At 43.2% G+C, this 24,128-nt stretch overlaps 1 protein-coding gene across 1 annotated transcript in view; it reads right to left on the minus strand.

Moving 5' to 3' along the window:
• Prkcq (protein kinase C theta) overlaps positions 1–2,059 on the minus strand; it is an 80,175-nt gene extending 78,116 nt beyond the window's left edge. The window contains exon 1 of the mRNA XM_059263507.1: positions 1,938–2,059. Coding sequence (XP_059119490.1) covers positions 1,938–2,055 — 118 coding nt within the window. The 5' untranslated portion in view covers positions 2,056–2,059. The remainder of the gene's footprint in view (positions 1–1,937) is intronic.
• Positions 2,060–24,128: the final 22,069 nt, after the last annotated feature.

Raw genomic sequence — 24,128 nt, forward strand, 5'->3', positions numbered from 1 at the left:
TTCCCCAAAGACTGCCCATAGGCCAGCGTACTCTAGGTAATTCCTCATTAAGACACTCTTCCCAGGTGATTCTAGACTGTGTCAAATTGATAGTTAAAACTAACCAGCACTCCTGTCTGTGTGTGTATAGTGAGGGCTGCTGTTTTCAAAGGGTCCCAGGCTGACAGCACTGTTTCCTGTTTGCTTCCATTCCCCTGACTCATCATGAAAAATGCAACCTCACACCCTAAATATGGTAACCTATTTAAATTCTGGAGAAGGAATATTTTAGTTAGGTAATGTTAGAGTGATTTCTTTTCGGAATGTAACGCCCCCCCCCCCAATAAATGTCCAAAGCCCACTGTACTGGCCAATCTGTTGGAAAAACGGTTTTATTCTTTTTCTGACAGGGCCTTTTGATCCATATGGCTGATGAGATCAAGTTCAAAAGCAAGGCCAGAAGAAGAGGAAGGGGAAAAAAAGAAAAGGAAAGGAAAGGAAAGGAAAGGAAAGAAAGAAAGGAAGAAAGAAAGAAAGAAAGAAAGAGAAAAAGAAAGATTGGCAGGAGGTAAATGTCAGTGAGACCTGAGGCTGAAAAGAGGACTCAATCTACAAGACCCATTAAGTCAAAAGCAGCTTTGAAAAACTCAGCCATTTTACACTTCAAAGATGGCTGTGACATTTGAAAGGGTTTAGGTGGGAGCAAGCGGCATTTTCACTTTTAAGACAGTCGAGAACTCTGGCTAGAAGAGAAATCAAGAGCATCCAGACGGTCTCCTAGGCTTTGATGCACTCGGAGATGCTAGAGAGATGAAGTGAACATGAAGGGAGATGGGGGTAGGGGACACAGCATGATAAAACTTGGAATCCCAGAATTCACAATTTCCAGCTAGAGGCTCTCAATGCATGCCTAGGATTTCTCTGGTGTCCACAAACACTCTCAACCTCTGACAGAGACCCTTTGAGGGGCGCCCTATTGAGAGTAATGCTCAGCTCTCTGGCTCCCCTCTCCTCTTGCCGAGCTTTATCTTCTCAGCCGTCTTTGCCAGTCATCACACTGTAGACTGTAGCCTTGCTCACCACCAGTCTTCCTCTGTGAGACTGGAAAGTCTGAAGGGAGGGCCCTCCTCCCTGTAGACACCTTCAGTGTGCTTTTCTGTCTGCTCTAGCCCCAGGGCCCTCACAGTGGCTCTCCACAAGCGTGTGCGTGTGTGTGTGTGTGTGTGTGTGTGTGTGTGTGTGTGTGTGTGTGTAAATGAGATACATTCTCCACAACTACCCTTCTGTATGCAGGAATATAGAATTAGGCAGGGAGGATCTTGGGATAAATGGCTTCCTATCTTTCCTTTGGAAGAGACTTAAGAATATTGAAATGAAGAAGTGTGGATCACCAAGGGATTCCTAGCCCAATGGGATTGTTTTGACAGAGCTCTCTAAACCCACAAAATCAGTCTTAGACCTAAATTTCTTCCTCATTATGAACTGCCTGTATACAGTCAGAGTTAATAAAACAGAAATATTCTTTTATTCATGTAGAATGCTAGCTGATTCCTTCCCTTCTCAGCTGAGGCAATGATACAATAAGCAGTCTTTAGAGTTGATCCCAAGATCTCGAATGAGACAGGCTTAATTTATCTGTAGTCATTGAAAAGAGTGAATTATTAGTACAGGTAATACATAATATACTCCTCACTAGATTTCTTATCTAATTTCCCAATTTAATATTCTCCTTATCTCTGGTTATGTGGGAAATATGACACAATGAAATAGATCTGATCAAAATCCATCAGTAAACCTGAGTCCTTAAGAAAGTATCTGGGTACTGGTGTCCTAAACTGTGAAATTCAGTTCCATCAGATGTCCTGGAAGATCATGGAAGGTCTTGTCTCGCACATGCTTGTCTAGCCTAGCCACCACCCCCTCTTTTTCCTCCCCCACCCTAACCCCAATTAACTTACCTGACTCCACATACTCTTTGACAAGCACAGCGCAGTAGGGGTTCACAGCCTCGCTCTGACAAGACTGGCAGGTACCACAGTCAAAGTTGGATAAACCAATTCGCAGAAATGGTGACATGGCTGTTCCCTAGAAAAATGACAAAAGACAAGCGCTGTGTTTCTGGGGCCCTAAGACGTATTATTTTTAGTGTTCCATCTCCACTTAGTGTTTTATCTTGGACAGCCAGCACTTCCAAGGGGCCTGCTGTCCATCTAAACAAATGTGCTTGTCCTTCTCCGAGAAGCATAATGCTGGACCCTTCCTTAACTGCACACTGGCTTGCAGAGGAAGAGCTCTTTGGAAGGTCTGTGGCTAACCTTGAGAGGGAGAACCAAGGGTTAATTCTGCCCAGTCTAACAGTCATGTTTGATAGCTGGCCAGCAAGGCAAACATTTTCCAACTTTTTGCTTCTTCAAGTAGGTGCCCAAAACACAGTTACCAGAAAATGAGTGTATAAAGCCCGAGTCTATTTTAGTCACACCAGTTAAATATGACACCACAACATTCTTACGTAGTCTATTTATGTGTGTCAGGAACTGGCTCTCAGCAGTTAGCAGCTGATCCGGATTTATCTTGGATATTTTCAATATGGTTTGCTCTTGTCAGAGACAAACACACACTTAAACAGACACAAGCAATTAAGCTACTAAATGTTCGAACCACTTTAAAAACCTCTAAACCGTTGACCATTGTATGATTGTGTCTCATCCTAAGGGCAAAGTACTTCATAAACTCCAGGGTTTTTTAATATGTTTTCTCGGAGCTTTAAATGGAAATTACCACAGTGTTGGCTACAGGTTTTGAGAGTTGGTGTAATTCTGTTTTTTAATTTTAAAAGATTATTTTTATTTACGTGTGTGTCAGTGTGTCTGTGTGTCTGTGTGACCGCATGCACATATCCAAGGCAGCCAGGAGACAGAGCTGAACACCTGGAGCTGGAGATATAGGCAGCTACGAGCCATCCAGTGCGAGTGCTGGGAACCCGCCTCTGGTCCTCCACGAGAGCAGCATACGCTCTTTATCACTGAGCCGTCTCATCAGCACCTAGTCTGAATCTTCATCTGCAGCTCCATCTCTGCTTGCTCTGCCATTGACTCCAACTAAACACCTTTTCCTTTATAGTTATTTTCTTGCATGTATGTATGTGTGTGAGTGATGAGCATGTATGTATATATGGATGTTCATGTGGGTACATGTACTTGTGTGTGCACGTACATGGGGAGGCCTGGAGTTGACACTGGGTGTCTTTCTCGATTGCTCTCCACTTTTATTTGTTGAGGGAGGGTCTCTGGCTCAACCCAGAGCTCAGGAATTCCTGCAACTCTAGCTAGCCGGCTTGTCCCAGGATCCGTATCTCAGCCTCTTGAGTGTTAGCATTGCAGCTTATTGCCACACTTGCCTAGCTTTCGGGTGAGTGCTGGTGATTTGAACTCCAGTCTTAGTGACTGTGGGACAAGCACTTTATCTGTGGTCCTGTCTCCCCAGCTCTGCTTTTTCTGCCTGCTTCTTTGTACGTTCTTGTAGGTCTGAAACTGTCATCTAGTGTTCAGTAATAAAGCAATATCCTCGCTTCCTCTCTCTTGTTCCAGTTCACCCTACACTAGTAAAGGTAAGAAGGCCATTTTGACTTGCACCTGGAGGAATCCTTAACTCATAGAGCCCGTTACTACCACCCTAACCTCTGGTGACTCGTCATGGGCTATATTAGGCTCCTAACTGGGCAGCAGCAGCTCAAAATGAATCCGTCTTAGGAATAGATGGAAATCTCCGAGTCTGCCAGGGTTAGTGTTACAGTGTGGAAGGGTATCTATTCCAGAGTGGAAGGAAATTGCAGTGAAACCCTTTCTTCTCCTGGAGGTCTTGTGTAGGTAGCTGTGATGTCTTATTTAATAAGTGATGCAGATTTGTGTGTATTTCCCCGGATTTATTTATTCTACGTCCTCACCCAGAGCATTTTGACAGTTTACTCAATGCTAGTGTCTGTTTTCCAGCCTAGTCAGAAGCTCCATTTCTGAAGGTCTGGCCACAGTGACATGATAAGACATACATGTTGACGTCTAGAAGATAGTGCAGGTATTATGTGGACATATATGTCAAGAATAAAGAAGCTCTATGATGAACACTGGGGGATGAAATTAACATAAAAAAGTTCTGTGAGTTCCTTTTGGGGGTTCAGAACTCATGGAGAGAAGAGGGGAAATTTCCTGGGTATTGAAATAGGAGAATTTCTTGTATACAAACAAATGTAAGTGAGACACAGGATGCCTGAGAACTGGGCTTGCAAAGTTCTGTTTGGTGAACTGTAAACATCAATTTCATCTTCCCTCACCACCCATAAAAGTCCTACAGGTCACAACACATGTGTATGGAAATGACTGATAGGCCAAGCTGTTTCTGACAGGGCAGGGATCAAGTCCTTCCACATATTAGCTGAGCAATAGAGTCACACATGCAGGCCTCCCTCCTGTTTCCATATGCGGATCTCCATATGTACCCACCCAGAACCATCTGGAATGTGCCATCTTCCCATTCAAATCTGCCCCCCCCTTTTATAATTAAAAAATGTTTTTGAGATAGAGTCTCACTCTATAGCCCTGGTTGACCTGGAACTCACAATGTAAACCTGGCTGGCCTAGAACCCAGAGACCGTCCTGCCTCTGCCTCCAAATACTGGGATTAAAGTCCCTTCCCACTACCCTCCAGCTATCTTGCCCCTTCTTTTACTCTTCCACTTCAGTGACTAATGTCATGGTACTGGTCTCTGCTTTGACTTTACCTTGCTCCCGCTGCTCCACAACCTAGTTCCATGATCTCTGCCCCACCTCTTTCCCTTTCTTTATAGCTTAATTCTACACCACCCTTTTTTCACACACTGCGGCAGATTGCATCCCCACACTCATCTGATCTTGGCCACTTCTTGTTCCCTGACATCTCCATGTTGCAGCCCAAACCATCTTAGGATCCAGCAGAACTACAGCTGTTGCACAGCTATAGACTTTGAACAAAACTTTACCTTGTCCCTGGAATATCTTATTTCACCCAATTCTGGAGATACTCTGTCATAGTCCCCCACCCCCATATATATATATATATATATATATATATATATATATATATATATATATATATATATGTGTGTGTGTGTGTGTGTGTGTGTGTGTGTATGTGTGTGTGTGTATGTATATGTATATATATACACACACATATATAACAATATATAAAACTCTCTCTCTCTCTCTCTCTCTCTCTATATATATATATATATATATATATATATATATATATATATATATAGTTCCTGAATGTCTTTTCTACCAAGACTGGATTCTATACATTTCCACAGCAAATTCCCCCATCTCATCTATACAATGCATTTTTGCCAAAGAAGTTATTTCTCAAAAGTAACGTTGCACATCATTTCTTCTTGTGTATTTCTTTTACCTGCAATGGCATCTGATGTTCAAACTGAGCCCAGACAGCTGTAGAGGAAGTGCACCCCTAAGGAGACTTCCCAGCACTTGTCTCAGGCGGAAGATGGATGTTCTCCTGAGTTCGGCTGCTGGAGTTATTTAACCTCTCTAAGCCCGTTTGCTCGTTTGAAAGCATTGCTGTTACCATTAGCACTCTCAAAAGGCTGTGAGAACTAGATGGGCAAACACATGAAAGGTGCTTAGAATGGAATTGGCACCCGCTAAACTCTCAATAAACGTTAGTTATTAGTCTTAAAACTCTGATACATTTTCTGATAGTCTCTCTCCTCTTTATTGATTTGTATCAAATGGGGCAGGAGGAGAGGGAAAAACAGTCTTTTAGGGGCACATATTGGCTGAATTATGTGACCTGTGTCTGCGCTTTGCTAGCATGTCCTCATAAAACCCTACATATATCTCTCATACAGTACTTATAACCCTTTGATTCGATAATCTTGTTTTAGCACTTATCATGATAGATAGCGGCTCACTCATGCAGTCTTCCATGTTTTTGCTATCAAAGCTGAAAAACACTATCATTACGTATACTCGGAATTTCTGAAGGATCTTCACTCTTCCAAACTCACTGTTTTCCCTGTTAGATATGATCAAATTTGTCTTTGGCTTATAGATTTGATGCTATATAGAGTCAGATAGAGTTGGCAGTAGATGTGAACTAGGTCACAGGAACTGAGGAGACTGGTGTTTTGCTCACGTATTCCTCTTACCTGTAAAGACACATGATGTTCAAATGGAATGCAAAAGAGTTGTAGAGGAAGTGGACTGCAAGGAAAGCTCCCAGCATTTGCTATAGGCAGAAGACTCATGTTCTCATGAACTCAATGGCTGGAATGACATGATCTCCACCCCCCACCCCCATGTGTGAGTGTGTGTGTGTGTGTGTGTGTGTGTGTGTGTGTGTGTGTGTGTACAAGAGGCTGATGCTGGTTATTTTCTTCAATTGTTCTCTACCCTATTGTTTTGAGACAGGATCTCTCATTGAACTCAGGGCTCACCAATTTCGCAAGACTGGCTGACCAGCAAGTCCCTGGGATCTTCCTTATTGTGTCTCTTATTGTGTAATTCCAGCACTGGAATTACAAACACAGGCATGATGCTAAGATTTTTTTTACCCAAGTGCTTGGGGTCTGAACTCAGGTCCTCATATTTGCATAACAAACACTTTACTGACTGGGCCAACTCCCTAGCACTTAGCAAATTTTTAAAATTTAAAAAAGGAAAATATTTCATTGCTACAGTTTAGTTGGAGATTCTCAGTGCTAAAGAAGAGTAAGAAAAATAAAACAAAAACAATAAAAACAACAAAAACAGTAAGCTAGTTAGACATGCTTGCATTTGTCTATATTCCAAAGACTCAGGAGGCTGAGGCAGGATCATAAGTTTGAGGTCAACTTGGGCTATTTAGTAGTAAGACCTGTTTTAAAATCCTCAGACCAATCAAATCACCAACCAGCCAAACAAACAAACAAACAAATAAAACACAACAGCTATCACTTGCCTCAAAATGTTTAACATGCAGAAGAGAAAACACACAGTAATTAGAATTAAACTTGGGAATGAAGAAACCAAAGAACTTGACTTCCAATTATAACTGCTCAGCAATGTATGATTGTTATAATTGACTTTGAACTGTCTCCCCCAGGCTTATATTTTGAACTTGTGGTGTTTAGATTGTGGCACTATTTTGAAGGCCATAGAGCCTTCTTAAGGTATGGCTTGGATGACAGAAGCAGGTCACTTGGGATGGCCCTTGAGGTTCTATGCATCCCTGGTTCTTATCTGTGTTCTTTGCTTACTACACAAGATGTGTGTCAACAACTCCCCTATGGAGTCCTCCGTACACGGATGGAGCCACAAAGCCTCACTCTGATGAAATTACCCCAATGCCTAAGAAAATGCTATGAATCTTCATTGATTTAAGTCATAATTCTTAGTCTGACATTTCAAAGCCTTTATGGGTTTAATTAATGTTTTTCTCCCACAGAAAAGCTACCTGGAATGAACTCTCCACTTGTTGAGCCCACCCTGAGTCCATCTCTAGGGCTCTGTTTGCACTGCTCCTGTTTCCAGGTCTTCATCCTTCCACACCCATGCACAATGGTCATCTTTCTAGTCCTCCATCCTTCAAGTGCCCCATTAATGTCTCAGATCATTAAGTTTTCTTTCCCACTCTCAACTTCATTTCCTCACTCTGCAGTCTTACTCATGATGAAAACCAGCTGGTATGCTTGGTTCTTTTTTCTTTGCTAGCACTAGAGATTGAACTTAAGGATTCCTTCACGACTTGAACTTGTGATCTCCTGCAGTGGGAAGTGCTGTGGAATGTCGTTCTGTATGCCCTGAATGTGTGTCGCTCTGATTGGTTGATAAATAAAACGCTGATTGGCCAGTAGCCAGGCAGGAAGTATAGGCGGGATAAGCAGATAAGGAGAATTCTGGGAAGAGGAAGACTGAGTCAGTAGTTGCTAGCCAGACACAGAGGAAGCAATATGACAAGGCAGAGCTGAGAAAAAGGTACCAAGCCATGTGGCTAAACATAAATAAGAATTATGGGTTAATTTAAGTGTAAGAGCTAGTCAGTAATAAGTCTGAGCTAATGGCCGAGCAGTTATAATTAATATAAGCCAAATATAACTGGGAGACACGAGCCCAAGAGATTTGTCCCAACCACCAGCCAGGACACAGAAAAACTTCCAACTACAATCTCCTCTGATTAGCTGACATTACAGGTCTACACCATTAGTTTCTTTCCTGATAGACTTAATATATTTAGGAAAATGAGGATTTGTGAACTTACATTCCTCCTTTGGGTCTCATGAAGGTCACAACTGTGTTTGCCTATCCTTCCTGCTCTTTGAGTTATTTTTTAATTGCACAACAAATGACCTTGACACTTAAATACCAACCGTTTATTTGTTGCTCGGAATTAATTGCCATCAATTAGAGATGTGCTCAGTTGGACAGCTCACATCTTATGGCATGTGAGCTGGCTCAGTGGGGACAGCTAGGCCAGCTCAGCTTCTCTCTCCATGAGGTCCCTCATGCTCCTGGAAGTATCCTGGGCTTGTCTGAATGGCAGTTGCACTAGAAGAGGGTGAGAGGGAAGGGCACTGCTGAGCCTTTCAAGGCTGGTCATAGAACTCAGTCAACATCCTTCTGCCACATATAACTAGTCAAAGAGAATTCCAGGCCAGCTTTGACTCCAGGGGTGGGAACACACTCTCCTGATTAGAAGACTCTTAAAGAATCTGTGGTTTGTTTTAATACCCTACCATGTCTATCTTTCCAAACAGTGAGCACTAAGTACTGCAAAAATTATTATTTTATAGGCAAAAACCTAACATTGTCATCTAGACTAGAACCGAATGCTTTCTTAGCACCCAGAAATTTTATTTTAAACTTATTCAAAGTTTTCTTTAATGTGTGCCTTGTGTACGTTTGTGTGTAGGGGGTGTATGTGTGTGTGGTTTATAAGCAAGTGAGTATTTGGGTACATGTGACTGTGCACCTGTTCAGAGGTCAAAAGAGGATTCCAGTGTCCTGCTCTATCTCTCTCTGGCCTTTTCCCCTTGAGACAGGGCCTCTCACTGAAGCCAGGGCCATGTTGGCAGCCAGCAATCCTGTCTGTGATAAGGCAAGCATGAAGATGCTGCCATTTACAGGAGCACACACAATTTAAGGTTCTGTTCCTTGTGTCAAGTTGACCCTGAAAAGATGATCTCTGTGATGCTATTGTGTCAGTATCCCTGAAGCTATCTCTAAGATGCTGTGACTTTGCCTTCTGATGCTAATCTGATGCTCAGTGAAGAAAACTGAACCATATGGAACACGTAAGCCAAACCTGGGCCTGGGCCCAAGTCAAAGGCACCTGATGAGAAGCTGAGACTGAGGTCCCAGGACAGAGAGTTTGCCGTTGTCTAACATCTGCTTGGCAATATTCCCAGGGGCACAGGGACCCTGGGATGAGTGAAAACATGAAGCTGCTCATAGGTTTGCAATGACACTACCACAGTATAAAGTCAACTCTATCATATTCCAACTCCACATCTTAAGCAAATGTCTGAAACTCTGTGACTATGTTTACATATGTCAAAACAAGGCATATAGTAGACCCACCTCCTAGAAATCTCTGAGGGATTGGGTCTGTCCATGTTCTGAAGATTCAAAGAATTAATCCAGAGAAAATGCTTATGAGTGGCCAGTGGGGGAAGTTACTTGTGATCCTGTAAGATTTCCCGAGATATCCTTTGAAGTGCTTCTTAATAAAAATATAATAACTCATACTATGGCTCACTTCATAAGCCTAAACTACTGACCAAGTAGATGAGGTGACACAAACATTTATTCAATAAACATTGGCTAAACCACCAACCAGGTCGTAAGGTGCTGTACTAGATCCACGGATCTGATAGGGATTTAACTCTAGATAAGCTATGAGACCCCAGTTCGGGGTTGGCCTCTTCCCTTTGAGGGAGCAGGAAATGAAGCACTAAGACCCTGGCCTTCACAGGCCTTCTCCTGTGAGCAGAGAGCTGTGACATGGTGTCAGAGACAGGAGGAGAAACAGCAGAGTGAACTGTCACTGCAGGGCACACCAATGGCAAAACACTCCTGTGTTTACTGCTGCATTAACACCACACCCCACTTCCTCCTGAGGGTGTGTGACACTTTTCAGAGAAAATACAGTGTTCGCTGGTATCACCACAGGGAGCGGAAATAGCTGTCCTTAGATGAACCGATGGTGTTGCACAGAATAGTATTGGGTGGAGTCCTCTCTGCACTAGCGCAGACAGATAATGCCGATGTGGGTCATTTCTGTCACATAAGGATACTGCAGGTACAGAGACATGATGGCCCAGGGAAGGGGATCAGAGGGAAAGAATGTGGACAGATGTGTGTGCTTGCGTCCATGTGAATTGCCCATGTCTTGTTCTTATACTGAAATATCCCTAATTATAAACTAACAGATTGTAAAAACTTGGTGTCAGAGTTTGAAGCTTCAGCTCCATGTAAACTATAAAACTGAGCAACATCCACATTTCTGGGTTAGCCCGTTCACTACTACTGATCTGCTAATTTAGAAGGAGGCCAAGATTAATGTGTTATACAAACTCATTCCTTACTGCTGCTGCCCCAACTTACAGGATTCTCAACTTTTTTCCTCTGACATCCCGTGAATTGTGGTTTGACTAATCAGTTCATTGAGGCCTCATTTCTTTTTAAACATTTTTTAGAATGACATTTTAATTTTCTATTTGTGTGTATGAACACATGCGGGGTTGGAGGGCGGTCCACATGTACCACAGTATGTGTGTAGAGGTCAGAAGATAACTTGCAGGAGACGGTTTTCCTCTTTCCCCATGTGGGTCATGGGAGCAAACTCAGGTCATCAGGCTTGGCAGCAAGCCTCTTTACTCACTGGGCCATCTCATTGGCCCCCGAGGCCTAATTCATAAAGTATAAAACTTGAATTGGCGTGAGTGAAAGAATTAGTTTTACTGTATTTTTGGCCACAGATGCAGAGGGTAATCCATCCCTAAAGGATGTAGCCAGAAGCTCGGTAACACCTAAAATATGTCCCTGGGAGATCCTCCAATATCAGCATCACCTGATAAGTCTCTAGCAAAGCAAACCTTCCAGCCCTCTGGATCTGCCATGTTAAAACTGCCGGGCTTAGCAAGCCGAGCTTCAGCAAAGACTCCAGGCGCCTGGAGCCCACTCGAGATACAGAATCTGCACTAGAGTGAACTGCACTAGAGTGAACCACCCAGGTGAGGCCTGCGTCTTCCTGCTCTTTTGTTTTTCACAGCATCGAGCACAGTGCCTGTGTCTTAGGAGGTTGTAAGCCTCAACCAGGTTGTTGTTACTCCCAGTGGACATTTGCTCAAGTTTAGAGACAGTAAGTAGACTTGGCTGTCATAAATAGAGGGAACAGATGCTGTTGGCTATAGGTGAAGGCCGAGGGTATTACTAAGCAACCAACAATGCCCAGGGTGGTGCTCCATGTTAAATATGCCAGCATAGCTGAGGATGAGAAGCCCCTTCTAGATCAATGTATCAAAGTGGCAATGGTTAAAACATTTCCCTACTCGGTGCTCCTCATCTCCCATCACCTTGTCAAGTTCAGTGACTTCTGGGCTCACAGTGAGAAGGAATCACAGGGAATTAGGATAATCCTTCTCTCTCTGTTTCCTTCATTCCCATCTCATTTAAGGTGCGGAGAACATAAAGACTGACTTACAATGTGTTCACAATGAACAAGTGAATGGATGAATCAAGTATAAAACAGCAATCATACTAGTTACTTTTGTTTCACTATGGCCACAATACTTGACAGAAACAAGAGGTGAATGATTCATGTTGGCTTACAGTTACAGAGTTTTAACCTATCATGGGGGAGGGGGAGCAGAGCAGCTCAGTGCATGTCAGTGGAGGCATGTGGCAGATGCCATTCACATCATGGCAGGCCAGGAAGTACAGACAACAGGAACCAGGGATGGGGTATAACCTTCAAACAGCTGCTCTAAATAACCTTCTGTCAGCAACCTGCCCACCCCTTAGAGGCTCCCCAGCCTCCCCAACTCACATTACCAGTTGTTCTAGTTTTATTCTGTTGCTGTGACAAATACCATGAGAAAAAGCAACTCAGGGGAAGAAAGGGTTTATTTGGCTTTCACTTCCGGGTCACAGTTCATCACCATGGGGAGTCAGGGAGGGGACTCAAGCAGGAGCTTGAAGCAGAAATCATGGAGGAATGCTGCTTCCTGACTTGCTCACAGACTCATGCTTTCTTATATAGCCAAAGATCACCAGCATGGGGAATTGTGCCACCCACAGTAGGCTGGGGCATCCCGGTAGGCATCAATCAAGACAGTTCTCCACATACCCACAAGCAAAACTGATCTGGGTAATCCTTCAGATAAAACTCTCTTCTCAGGTGACTCTAGGCTGTGTCAAGTTGACAGTTAAATCTAACTGGGATACCAGCGGAGGGACACTCATTCAAAACATGAAACTGGGGGAAATTTCAGATTCAAACTATAAGAGCAGTGAATAAGTCAGAATTGGAATTCCCTAATCTCTCTCCCATTTTGAAAATCTAAAAGTCCTTAGTAGTCATTTGGTCTAGATTCTCATATAACAGACTAACAAACAATAGAACTGAAACTCAAGAGAAACCAACGTAAGATATCCATGCTATCTGTCTTCTCTGTGAAGTGGGATGAGGAGCCTAGCTAGAGTCCATCATCTTCCTACTGCCTGAATCCACTGCTCTGACATCGCTCACCTATGAAGATGACTGAGTGATGGGTGGTGCTCCTATATGGAATATTAGAGCTGCTCACCCTGAAATCAGATCAATTAACCCCATGTAAGCCTGGTTCCTTCCATGTCTTTTCTGTGCTTCTTGGCTGTTAGGATGGGAACTGTCCAACTTTGTCCTGGCTACGATGGATTGAAATCTCCAAAACCAAGGGATAAAGTAAGACCTTCCTTCTTTAAGCTGCTTACACCAGGCATTCTGCCACAATGGACAATGTAACTAATCCAAGTGTAACAAATAGATTTCCAACTACAGACAAAGATGGCTGAGCTCTTATAGGAAAGGGGATTTTCTAAAACTTGGTCCTTCACCATAGAGTTTGATAAATACTATTGTATAATAACAAAGTATTTGAAACATAATTCTTGCTAAAACACAATCTAGCTGATGCTCTATTTGCCTTTTTATATTCCTCACTGGAATAGAGCCATGATTTCAGCAGCATTGTCTAGTATTTGTTTCATTTAATGTATCCTAATTTATGGAACAAGTTTACAGCCAAACTGAGCAGAGAAGTGTAGAGGGTTCCCACCAGTCCCATTCCACTCACACATAGCTTCCCTAGCACCCATATCCCTACTGGAGTGGCGCATCTGTTTACATCACCATCATCACACAGAAGATACAGTTTTCAATAAGGTTCATTCTTGATGTTGAACTTTTTATGGGTTTGGATAGACAAATAAGGCCATGTTCCCACAACAACAGAATCCACATGGAGCATTGTTACTGTCCTAAAAATTCTATGTGCTCTACCCAATCATTTCCCCATCTCTAACAGTCCTTATGGATAGAGAAAATTCTATGTAATCATGGAAATAGTGTAGAACTGGTGTTAAAAGAGAAGGTCAGATAAACAGAACAAAATAGAAGATCTGAAGCAGATTAAGATATGATGCATATGTATGTAAGTTCTGTATATAATTAAAATGATACTTAAAGACAATAAGAAAGGGAAGGTTTGTTAGTAAATGGGACTATGTCCTTTGATTAAAGCCTGTATCAAAGCCAATATCAAATTAAAATTTGGGTTGATAGAAGACATGTAGAAATGAAACCAGTTGACCAGCAAAGGTACTACATAATGTCCATTAGTGATTAGAATCGTTTGGAACTAGGAAGGACTCCCTGGATATGACACCACAGAGAAGCTCCATAAGGAAAACATGTCAGCACTAATTTATGTAAAAGCCAATTGTGATGAACACTAACAAAGCATTTTAAATGACAGACACAACTTTGTAAGACATGCGACTATACTTTTGATTCATACGTAAAACCTCTTAACCATCAGGAAAAATGCAAACACCCTAAGAAAAGTATAGAACAAGCTCAACACAGGCAACATATGAAAAATGATATGAATAGCTAATAGAATATAAAGAGTTCAATTTCACTAGAAACCAAAAATATGTAAATTAGCCAAGTATATAATCCCATTTCTACAACTCCAAAACTTATAAAACTCTGAAAATTGAAAATGATTTATCTTGTGATGCAAATTAAATTTGTAGCAAAATTATACGTGAGACAAATGATTAATATGGCCCCATTTGTAGTTTATTGGTAATATATTATAATTTCATCACCTTTATAATATATGGATTCTGAAGCAGATCTAGCCATAAGGGACTGGAGAGATGGTTTATCTATTAAGGATATGTACTGCTCTTACCAAAGGCCTGAGTTCTGTCTAAAAGTGGTGGTTCACAGATGCCTGCACCTCCAACAGTAGAGGATCTGATAGCCTCTTCTGGCTTTGGTGGGCACCCGCACAACACACACACACACACACACACACACACACACACACACACAAATGAAAGCAATAAATCTTTTGAAAAGGAGAGAAAATATGTATTAAGTAATTTAAATAATATAGTTAAATAATAAAGAATAAGGTACATTTATGGGGATATACCTGCAAGAATGCCTATTGCAGAATTATTTCATAATAACAACACTGGAATGAACTAATATCAAAAAACATGACATTGCTTAATCATATGGTCTATACTACAATGGGATATTTTACAATGAACTAATTATGATTCATTAAAGTAAAAATATTTTCATAATATGTGGTTATATCAGAGGCATATTAACTATAATATTTATAACAAGAGCTTATTTTTAAAGACGCATGCGTAAATTTTAGTGAGAGAAAGTTTGGACCAAAATGTTATCTTGGGTGGATTTGATTTTAGGTGATTTTATATGATTATTTTTAGAGTTCACAATTCTGATTCTTAAAAATGATTAGAATAAATATACATGTGTGTAGGGAATGAAAGTAGAGAGGGATAGGAGCCATGAGGGAGAAAGGGAGGGAGGAGAGGGAGAAAAAGGCAATGGAACCCAAGTGGCAGGTAAGCAGAGGGCGTGGGACTCTTCGGGAGGAGAGAGGCAGGGAGCATGGGGGAGGCGAGGGGCAATTGTGAGAAAAATTTCATTTACATGTGAAAATGCATTCATGAAACCCATCACTTTGTATGCTAACTTAAAAACCACTAGAAAAAGTGATTATTGGTATAACTAATATATCATAAGAAATTATAAGAAAAGGAAAGTCCTTTCATCATCAGTCATGAAGTCACCCTACCATTTTTGTCAAGTAGGACGGGCCAGTTCTGTTAGAAAGCAGAAAGGAAAGTGTTTGGAAGACTTCTCAAGTGACGGCTTCTGCTCACGTTGAAGTGGCCTGGCCTAAGTCCTCCCATTCCAGTCCCAGCCCGTTTTCCCTGTGAGACCTGCTTATCCAGTGCCAGCTCAGTGGTGCACCCATTAAGATCTCCAGTTTTGATAGGAGTTAGTAATTTGACAGGTCGCTGTTCCATTGAAGGCCAATCCATCATGATGTTTTATGTGTGGAAAGTGATTTAGGCAACACTTGGATATCAGAACCATAGAAGAATCCTGCAGGCCTCACAATGGGAAATTCTCAATTCAGAGAACTGAAGTCATCCTCAACTTCAAAGTACACAAATCAGCAAATACATATTTCCCCATAGGAATGTCATCCACCGTGCTGGATTCACATATGGTCAGTTTTTAAAGTATTACATGGTGCTATGAAGACATTTTGTGGTGGACTTACAGCAGATTTGCTGTGCCTAGTAAATCCTCCCACATTCCACTTGGGGGCTAGGCACACCATCATAGGGAGACTGAGACAGTGCCTGCATTTAATGGAGAAAGGTTTTATTTGGCTCCTAGTTCAAGATTACAGTCTATCATTATGGGAAAGTCACAGCAAGGGACTTGTGAGAACTGGTCACATTACATCCACTGTCAAGAGCAGAGAGCAATGGATTGATGCATACCAGTGCTCGGCCAACTTTTTCCTTTATTCAGTCCAGGACCAGGAGCTCAGGAAGTGATGCTGATGTAGCCCAGGGTAGGCAGATCCTCCAACATAAATCAACAATATGAAGATAATCAATCCCTCACAGACATTTGCTTTTCCCTTGTTTTCTTTTTCAAAATGAAATTTCATATTTTTCTAATGAAGAAAAAATTTTTATTAATCTATACCTCAACTTACCTTTTAGAAAAAAATTGTGGCTATAGAGGCTAAAAATTATGATATGTAGTCAAAGCAATTCTTCGTTTCTCCCATTTTAGTGCCTCCCATCTTGGTGTATCTTGCCGCTGTTTCACAGATGGAGACCTTGACTCAGAGAGATGAAGCTGTCTGCCCAGTTCTGCACAGTGTCACAGTCAAGTGAGAAGTGAGACCCTTGTGCCACAGAAGCTCCTCCAGGCACGATGCAACAAATGTTCCTCCCTCCCTCGGGGTCTATTCTGGAAGCTCACAATTATTTGATCTTCAGTAAGCTAAGTGCTATTCTATAACTAATTATTTTTAATGACATCCTCCTGAGGGAGCTGGGTTGAGATCTTTGTCAGGCTCCTTGGGCTCCCACTGCCTGCTCTGCAGCTGTTCCTTCTAGCAGAGGCATGGTGATTAAAAGATGACTTTTGTCTTTCACGACGATTGTTTATCTCATGTTTCTCTAGTCTTCTCCAAAGATACCGTCACCCCAGTTGCTCCCAAGGATGAAGTCACACCCTGTCTTCAGATTTTTATACCAGACATCCAGGAAGTGCAGAACACACACTGTGTTCTCTGGTTCTGCTTCTACCCTTCCAGTACTCCTTCTTCCCTAAAGGCTTCCACGGTTGAGAGCTTCCTCACTGGGGATGTGGCAATAAAAAGCAAGCGACATAAATGGGAAGTCTAGCCTTTAGGCAAAATAGGGGGGAAATCGGAAAGCCAGTTCTTGGTAGGAATAATTCGCTCACTGCTGCCAGGAGTTCCTGCGGCTTTCTCAGGCTCTGTCTTCAGCACCTGGCTGAAACTCCTCTTTCGCGGATTCCTGATGTTGCTCCAGCATGGCAGAACACCAGCAGTTCCTGTGGTTGAGTCTGGAGGCAGCAGAGTTAGAAGGAACTAGAATGCTAGACTAACCTGTTTGTTTCAACATCCAGTTCTCTCCTTGCTGGAACTCTGGTGGTGAGCTCGGGAAGCCAGGCTCTGTACAGATGGAAGGTGTACAATCCACGTCGGAGTAGCCTTTTAGGAGAGAGAAGCAGTGCCATGGGGAAGTGTGAAGCCCAAATCCTCCATTCCAATCTTCAGTCGCACTGCTCTGTCGGAAGGACACTGGGAACAGCTCTTTAAAAGCAGAGCACATTTGCACTAGTTCACCTGCCCTCAGAATATCTAATCACCATTTAAAAATGGAGAATTTGCATTGTTTTTCCGTATCCTTAATGTTATCAAGGCCTTCTGGCTCTCTAATCATGGACTCCACGGAAGATCAGAGGTTTTTTTCCTACTCTGAAATGTCTGTCATTTCCCCCATATATCACTTCTCCCACTGATCTTGGCTCTGTCACCATGCTATGCTGAAAAGGTGCCTAAGGGTGGTGGCTCTGCCACTGTGGACCCTCTCAGTTCATGAAGGGCTGTCATGCTGTTTCACCCATGTTTCCCCATAACAAACAGCTCCATTCTAGGGAGCTTCTCTTTCTCCAGCTGTCCAGACTCATTGATTGTGGTCACCTTTGCACAGGCATAAGAGCTTGGCCAAAATTCTCCGTGCAGTAGTTAACGGTCAGGGTAGTGAGTTTATACTTACTAGGTTTTGTGTTGGTGACAAACACTAAACATAAACTTTACCATGTTAACTCTTGAAGCACACAATTCAATGACCCTAACATGTTCATCTCATGGCCCAGTTACCACTGCCACCAGTTTCCGGGACATTTTCTGTCATTCTAAGCCCAAACTCTGTATTATTGAACACTAACACCCCCAAACCCCAGCACTCCACGTTGCTGTCTTCTGACCTGATGGACTTGGATGCTCTAGGTACATCATATACACTGAAACTTTTTTTCACCTACACATATGTTTTAAAGGTTCATCTGTTCTGCAGTATAAGTGTGTGTGTGTGTGTGTGTGTGTGTGTGTGTGTGTGTGTGTTCCATGTGTGTAGAAGCCAAAGGTAAACCTTAAGTTGTTTCACAGGGCACTGTCCACCCTGTTTTTTGAGACAGGATCTCTTATTGGTCCGAAACTCACCAACTCAGGTAGGCTGGCCAACCAGCAAGCCGAAGGGACTCACCTGTCACTTTCATCTCCCAAGCTGTGGAATTAAGTGTGGACCACTAAGCTTGGCCTTTTAAGACAGGTTTCAGGGGTTAAACTCAGGTTTCACTCCTGCACAGCAATCCCTTTCCTGACCGAACTGTCTCCCAAGCCCCCTGCTCCTTTTAAAGGATGGATAATATCACACTGTGGATATGCCACATTTGTTTATCTATTCTCCTCTTGTTGCACAGCCCCTTACTTTTGGGGTACACTGAATAGTGGTGATGTGAAGAAGCATCCGAGTCCTTATTTCAATTCTTTTGGGTGCACCTAAGAATGGAATTCCTGGATCGGGGGATAATTCTGTTTATCTGGTTGAGGAACCACTATGCCGCTTTCTGCAGGGAATGTACCATTTATATTTCCGTCAGCAAGGCATGGGGTTCTATTTTGTGCAGCATCTACCCTTATCTACTTCCTTCTTGGTAACAGTTGCTGTAATAGTTGTGATGTCTAACTTGTTTTGATTTATATGTCCTTAAAGTCTCAGTGAAGGCAGACATTTTTCCTTGTGCCAATGTGCTTATAAAACATATCCAGAATAAGCAATATTCTTCAGATGTTATTTGAACAGACGTTAGAGTAGAACCCACTAAAGGTTCATCAATGCAGGCCAAGAGCAAATGAACTTTTGAGGAGGCTGCATTCAACAGTTAACTCATCTGGAAATAGGAGCTGACTAAAATTCCACTGTTCTGTCCATCACAACGTTGGTTCTAAAGTCCTAGCTCCCCAGTGTGCTCATTTTTTTGTAACGATTTATTTTATTTATAATTACGTGTATTGTGTATGTCGGTGTGTGGATACGTGCATGTGAGCACAGGGAGCAGCAGAGCCCAGAAGGGGGTTCCTGCTCCCCTGGAGCTGGAGTTGCAGGTGGCTTCAGACATGGGTCCCACTTTGCTCTTGACGTTTTGAAGTGCTGAGTCTAGATAAAGGCTTGTACTGCAGCAAGATCTCAATTTGGCCTTCACCTAGTTTACCAGCAGTCTGTGTCACCATTTGGCTCCGATGTTCGACTGACCCATCCTGTTCTGTGGAGTCAGCTGTAAATTTGGCCTGATTTCTCAGTCCTCTTTTGAGACTTAGACTCGTACAAATGCTAGTGACCAGAGCAGAAACAAGTACTGTGAGGGTTAACATTGATTTTCAGCTTGATGAGATTTAGAGTCACAATGAAACAACCCTTCGGATAGGTCTGGGAGGGATTTTCTAGATTAGGTTAATGGAGGTGGAAAGACCTACCCTAAATGTGGGAGGTACCATTTCATGGGCTGAGGTCCCAGATGGAATCAGAAGGAGAAAGGGAGCTCACCAGCTGCATTCATCTCCGGCCACTTCTGACTGTGGACTCAGTGCTAAGCTGGCAATCAGGGAGCCTCATCTGCTGCTGCCATGACCCCCTTGCCATGACAGACTGCTGCCATGACCCCCTTGCCATGACGGACTGCAGCCATGACCCCCTTGCCATGACGGACTTCTGCCATGACCCCCTTGTCATGACGGACTGCTGCCTCACACTATGGCCGCAAAGGAAACCGTTCTGCCTTGAGTGGTTTTTGTCACAGCAACATGAGGAGTGATCAAAACAAGTCTGAAGGCCTCCTGTTTCCTAGGTCTGGAATTTGATCGCTGCTTCCTAAATTCTGGCTGTATGTTCTCCCGTTCCTACCGGGAGCACTGTAAGCCACTCCAGTAAATATTTCAGTGAAATGGAAGCAGGCTTTCACTAACTGAAGAGCTCACTAATCCAGCAATTCCACAAAAATGGAAATCTGGCGAGGCCGAGGTGAATGTTAGGATGCCTAGATTGAGTCTTTCTCATTATTACCATTTATGTATTTCTTAAAAAATAAACAAGTGAAAATTCTCCTATATACTCCAAGCTGTTATTCTTTTGGGTGAAGCTTTAGACGCTGTTAGCCAGTATTCTCTTCTTATTTATTCTCATGTTTGTGTTGCATATTAAAATCACCTCCAAGCTTTCCTTTTCCAAGTGAAGTAATATCTACTCTTCGCACATTCACCAAAATATATTCATATTTAACTTGCAAATGATTTTTTCCTGTTCTCTAGGTCATATCTCATTGCTATATGAATTTATTAAAATGCTGAGCTCAAAGCAATTCTGCTCCATTAGGTTTAAAGTCATGGAGTGGGAAGACAGCTCAGTCGGCAGTGCTTGCAGGGCAAGTATGAGGACTCCAGTTCTGGGGTATGGTTCTAATTCCAGTACTGGAGAGATGAGAACAGTGGATTTCTGGTTAGCTTTTTTTTTTGGCAAGTTCCGGGTTCAGTGAGATACTGTGTCTCAAAAAATGATGTGGATAGGTACTAAGAAAGATGTCTAAAATTGACCTCTACCCTCCACATGCACATACCCACTTATGTACACACACACACACACACACACACACACACACACACACACACACAGAATAAGGTTAAGGCAAGCAATCACATACTTTTCCAGGGCACCCCGACGGTAGAGGCAGGGGCAGAGCTACACAGGTGCATGGTGGCTCTGGGTGCAGAGCATGCTCAGGCATCCTAAAAGGATGAAGAGGCCACTGCAAGGCTCAGAGAGGACCTGAGGAATGTCACTGGACCTCTGAGGCCCAGCTTCTTCACCATAAAATGACAGGGAAGAGATCAATCTCTCCAGTCCATTTGTGACTCCCCCACCTCCAGGCACAGTAGCTGGGCTCTCCGTGATACTGAGGCTAATGTACTGACAGAAAGCTGCCATCTTGGAGAAACACTGCATTCAAATTCTGGAAACATTCCGTAAATAATCTGCTCAGTGACAACACTTACACTATGGATATTGACTGGGTATGGGATATGGGCAAACACTGGTGGAAATAGGAACACCATCCTCAAAAAGCTTGTATTTCAGTGGAATCAAAGCAAACAAACAGGCTAGCAAGATGGCTCGGTAAACAAAGGCACATGTGTGACGCCAAACTTGACAAACTGAGTTTGATCCCCAGAACCCACAGAGTAGAAGGATAGAACTTGAGTTCTCCTCTGACTTGCATGCCATATCATGGCATATGCATCTGTGTGTGTGTGTGTGTGTGTGTGTGTGAGCATACATACATACACATACACTAAGTGCAAAGAAATTAAAACCAACAAACAAACACAACAGCTCTAAGGGAAACCACGAAGATTTGAAGAATTGACAACACAGCATCTACACAATCAGAGCGCCTACCCTTCCTGAGTCAAGAGCGAGCAGGATTTGAGTTTAATTCTATGGATTATCAGGTGCACTTCTCTGACCCTATTGAAATGTTAGCTCTCCACTACAGCTTGGAGAGGTAACACGGGATGTCAGATGAGCTGAACATTAGATTTGATGTGACAAGGTCATTTGCTTGCTTTTTTTTCTTTGAAATCTAAGCTCATTATGGCTATCTCTGCCACACCTTCCTTAGGTATTTGCAGGAATACAATAGGGACACAGAGAATCTATGGATCTGGGCAATGCAAATTCCAGGTCACAGGAGGCTTCTGTCAAACAAAACAAAGTAATCCCTAGCAGGTCAGAAGACACAGGGCTATAACCGTGGCTACTGGGGGACAGAGGGTGCTGAGGCAGGAGGACCACAAGTTCGTGGCTGTCCTAGTTTGCTATCTATCGCTATCCAAAAGCAATCACTGACCAAAAGCAATTTGGCGAGCAAAGGCCTTATTTGGCTTATATGTCCTAATCGTGGTCCATGAGGGAAGTTAAGGCAGGAACTCAAGCAGAGCAGGAACCTGGAGGCAGGAGCTGATGTAGTGACCAAGGAGGGACGCTGCTTACTGGTTTGTTCTCCACGGTTTGCTCAGTTTGCTTCTTGTTCACTCCAGGACCAGAGGAAGGAGGAAGCCCCCCCCACACACACACACAGTGGGCTGGACCCCCACATCAGTCATTAATCAAAAATATGTCCCACTGATAGACAGGCCAATTTCTCAGTTGAGCTTCCCTCTTCCCTAGTTTGTGTTAGGTTGACAAAAACAAAACAAAATTAGCACAGGGCCCTACTTGGGGTGGAGAGGAAGACCTTGTCTCAAAATTAAAAAGAAAGAAAAAATATGTAAAATCAGAGCTGTGGATACAGCTCAGTGGTAGAGTTCTTGCCTAGTATGCCAGAGGCCCTGGGTTCAATCCTGCAGCCACACACACACACACACACACACACACACACACACACCCTTACACCCTTTTATTTGAGTTCCAAGATTCCCATAGCTAGGAGGAAACTTTATCACTTAAGTGTCCTTCACCAGCATGGAATTCCTTCTTTAAGGCTCTGAGAACATTCACAGGTTGGGAAGCGAGTTTCTCTGGAACCCTGGTTGGGGTTCCTCTGAAGACAGTGCGACAGTGCAGCTCTCAGAGCGGGCAGGAAGCAGGGGCACCTCTCCACCACCCTTTGAAGTTCTGTTCTCAGTTAGCCCCACAGTTCCTGTACTTCGGTGTGCTAAGTAATCAGTGAGCTCACATCCTGCTGTGTGTACTTTTGAAAAGAAAGAAAGAGAAGCGTCCCAGTGGGGGAGCCTAGGCATGCGAAAATACTCAGCTGTGGCAGAGCAACACTCAGTCAGCTATCTGTCCTTGTCTATGAGCCCCATCCAGGTTCCTTCTGTATCCAGGTGGAAGAAAAAATAAACAACAAAACGGGCAGGGGGGGGGGTATTGTGGGGAGGTGGAGGGACAGACAGGAGAAAGTTGTCACTGCTCTGAGGATCTCACTGTGCCCTCCCCAGTCTCTCTGGTCCCGGCCTCCATCAAAAGACATGGAACACAGCACAGAAGACAAGCAGAGTTCTTAAAACACTATGAGGGACTCTCGAGAGGAGACAGTGACCAAGAGAGCACTGTTGAGGAAAGCTCTCTCACGGCATGAGAGCCCACAGTTGCCAGAGACCCTTGTGCTTGCCTCCATTTCGAGGTGAGCTTTAGACGATTTCTAAAGCCCCGAGAACGGGTGGATTTACTGAGGGCCAGTTTCCTGTTCAAGGGGTTGAGAGGCCCACTTTGGTGAATTCTTAAGGAAAGGGGCAGTGGGTCTTTGTTCTTTACCAGAAAGCCCTCCTGCATGATAGTAATCTTATGATCTTCCGCACAGTTTAGAATGTTTCCACTTAGGGCCAGAGACAGGACTCGGCTCACAGTCTTTGGATCAGTGATGAGAGCCATGTAACTTCAGTTCTTGGGTTTACAAACTGCTGATTGTAAGGGAAGGCGTACGACCTTCAAGCCAACTCATACCTATCTAGCTACCAACATCATGACTAAATCCCCAGGTATATTCTCAAAATAAAGAGTTCACGGGCATTTTAAGGCCTGCCTCAGCTCCTGTCATTCTTATCTCTAAGAGAGAAACTAACCGCTACTTTGTGGTTACATGAAGAAAGCAAACAGACGCCTCCAGACCCTGAAAACACCGTCATCCAATGAACTTCCTCCTCACACAGCAGGCTGGCTGACAAGGTTACTCGCTTCCCAGGGAGCTGTTTTTCAGAGATACTCAACAGGGCTGAGTGAGGTGCTGGGCCGGAAGAAACACCACCAGGGAACAGAAACACAAGCCATGCTATGCTGTTCAGTTAGTTCTCACCACTGTCCTGAGCTTTGCTTTCAGACACAGGTCTTACTAGTTTAGGCTGGCCTTGAACT

Source organism: Peromyscus eremicus, chromosome 5 (assembly GCF_949786415.1).
Source record: "Peromyscus eremicus chromosome 5, PerEre_H2_v1, whole genome shotgun sequence".
NCBI lineage: Eukaryota > Metazoa > Chordata > Mammalia > Rodentia > Cricetidae > Peromyscus > Peromyscus eremicus.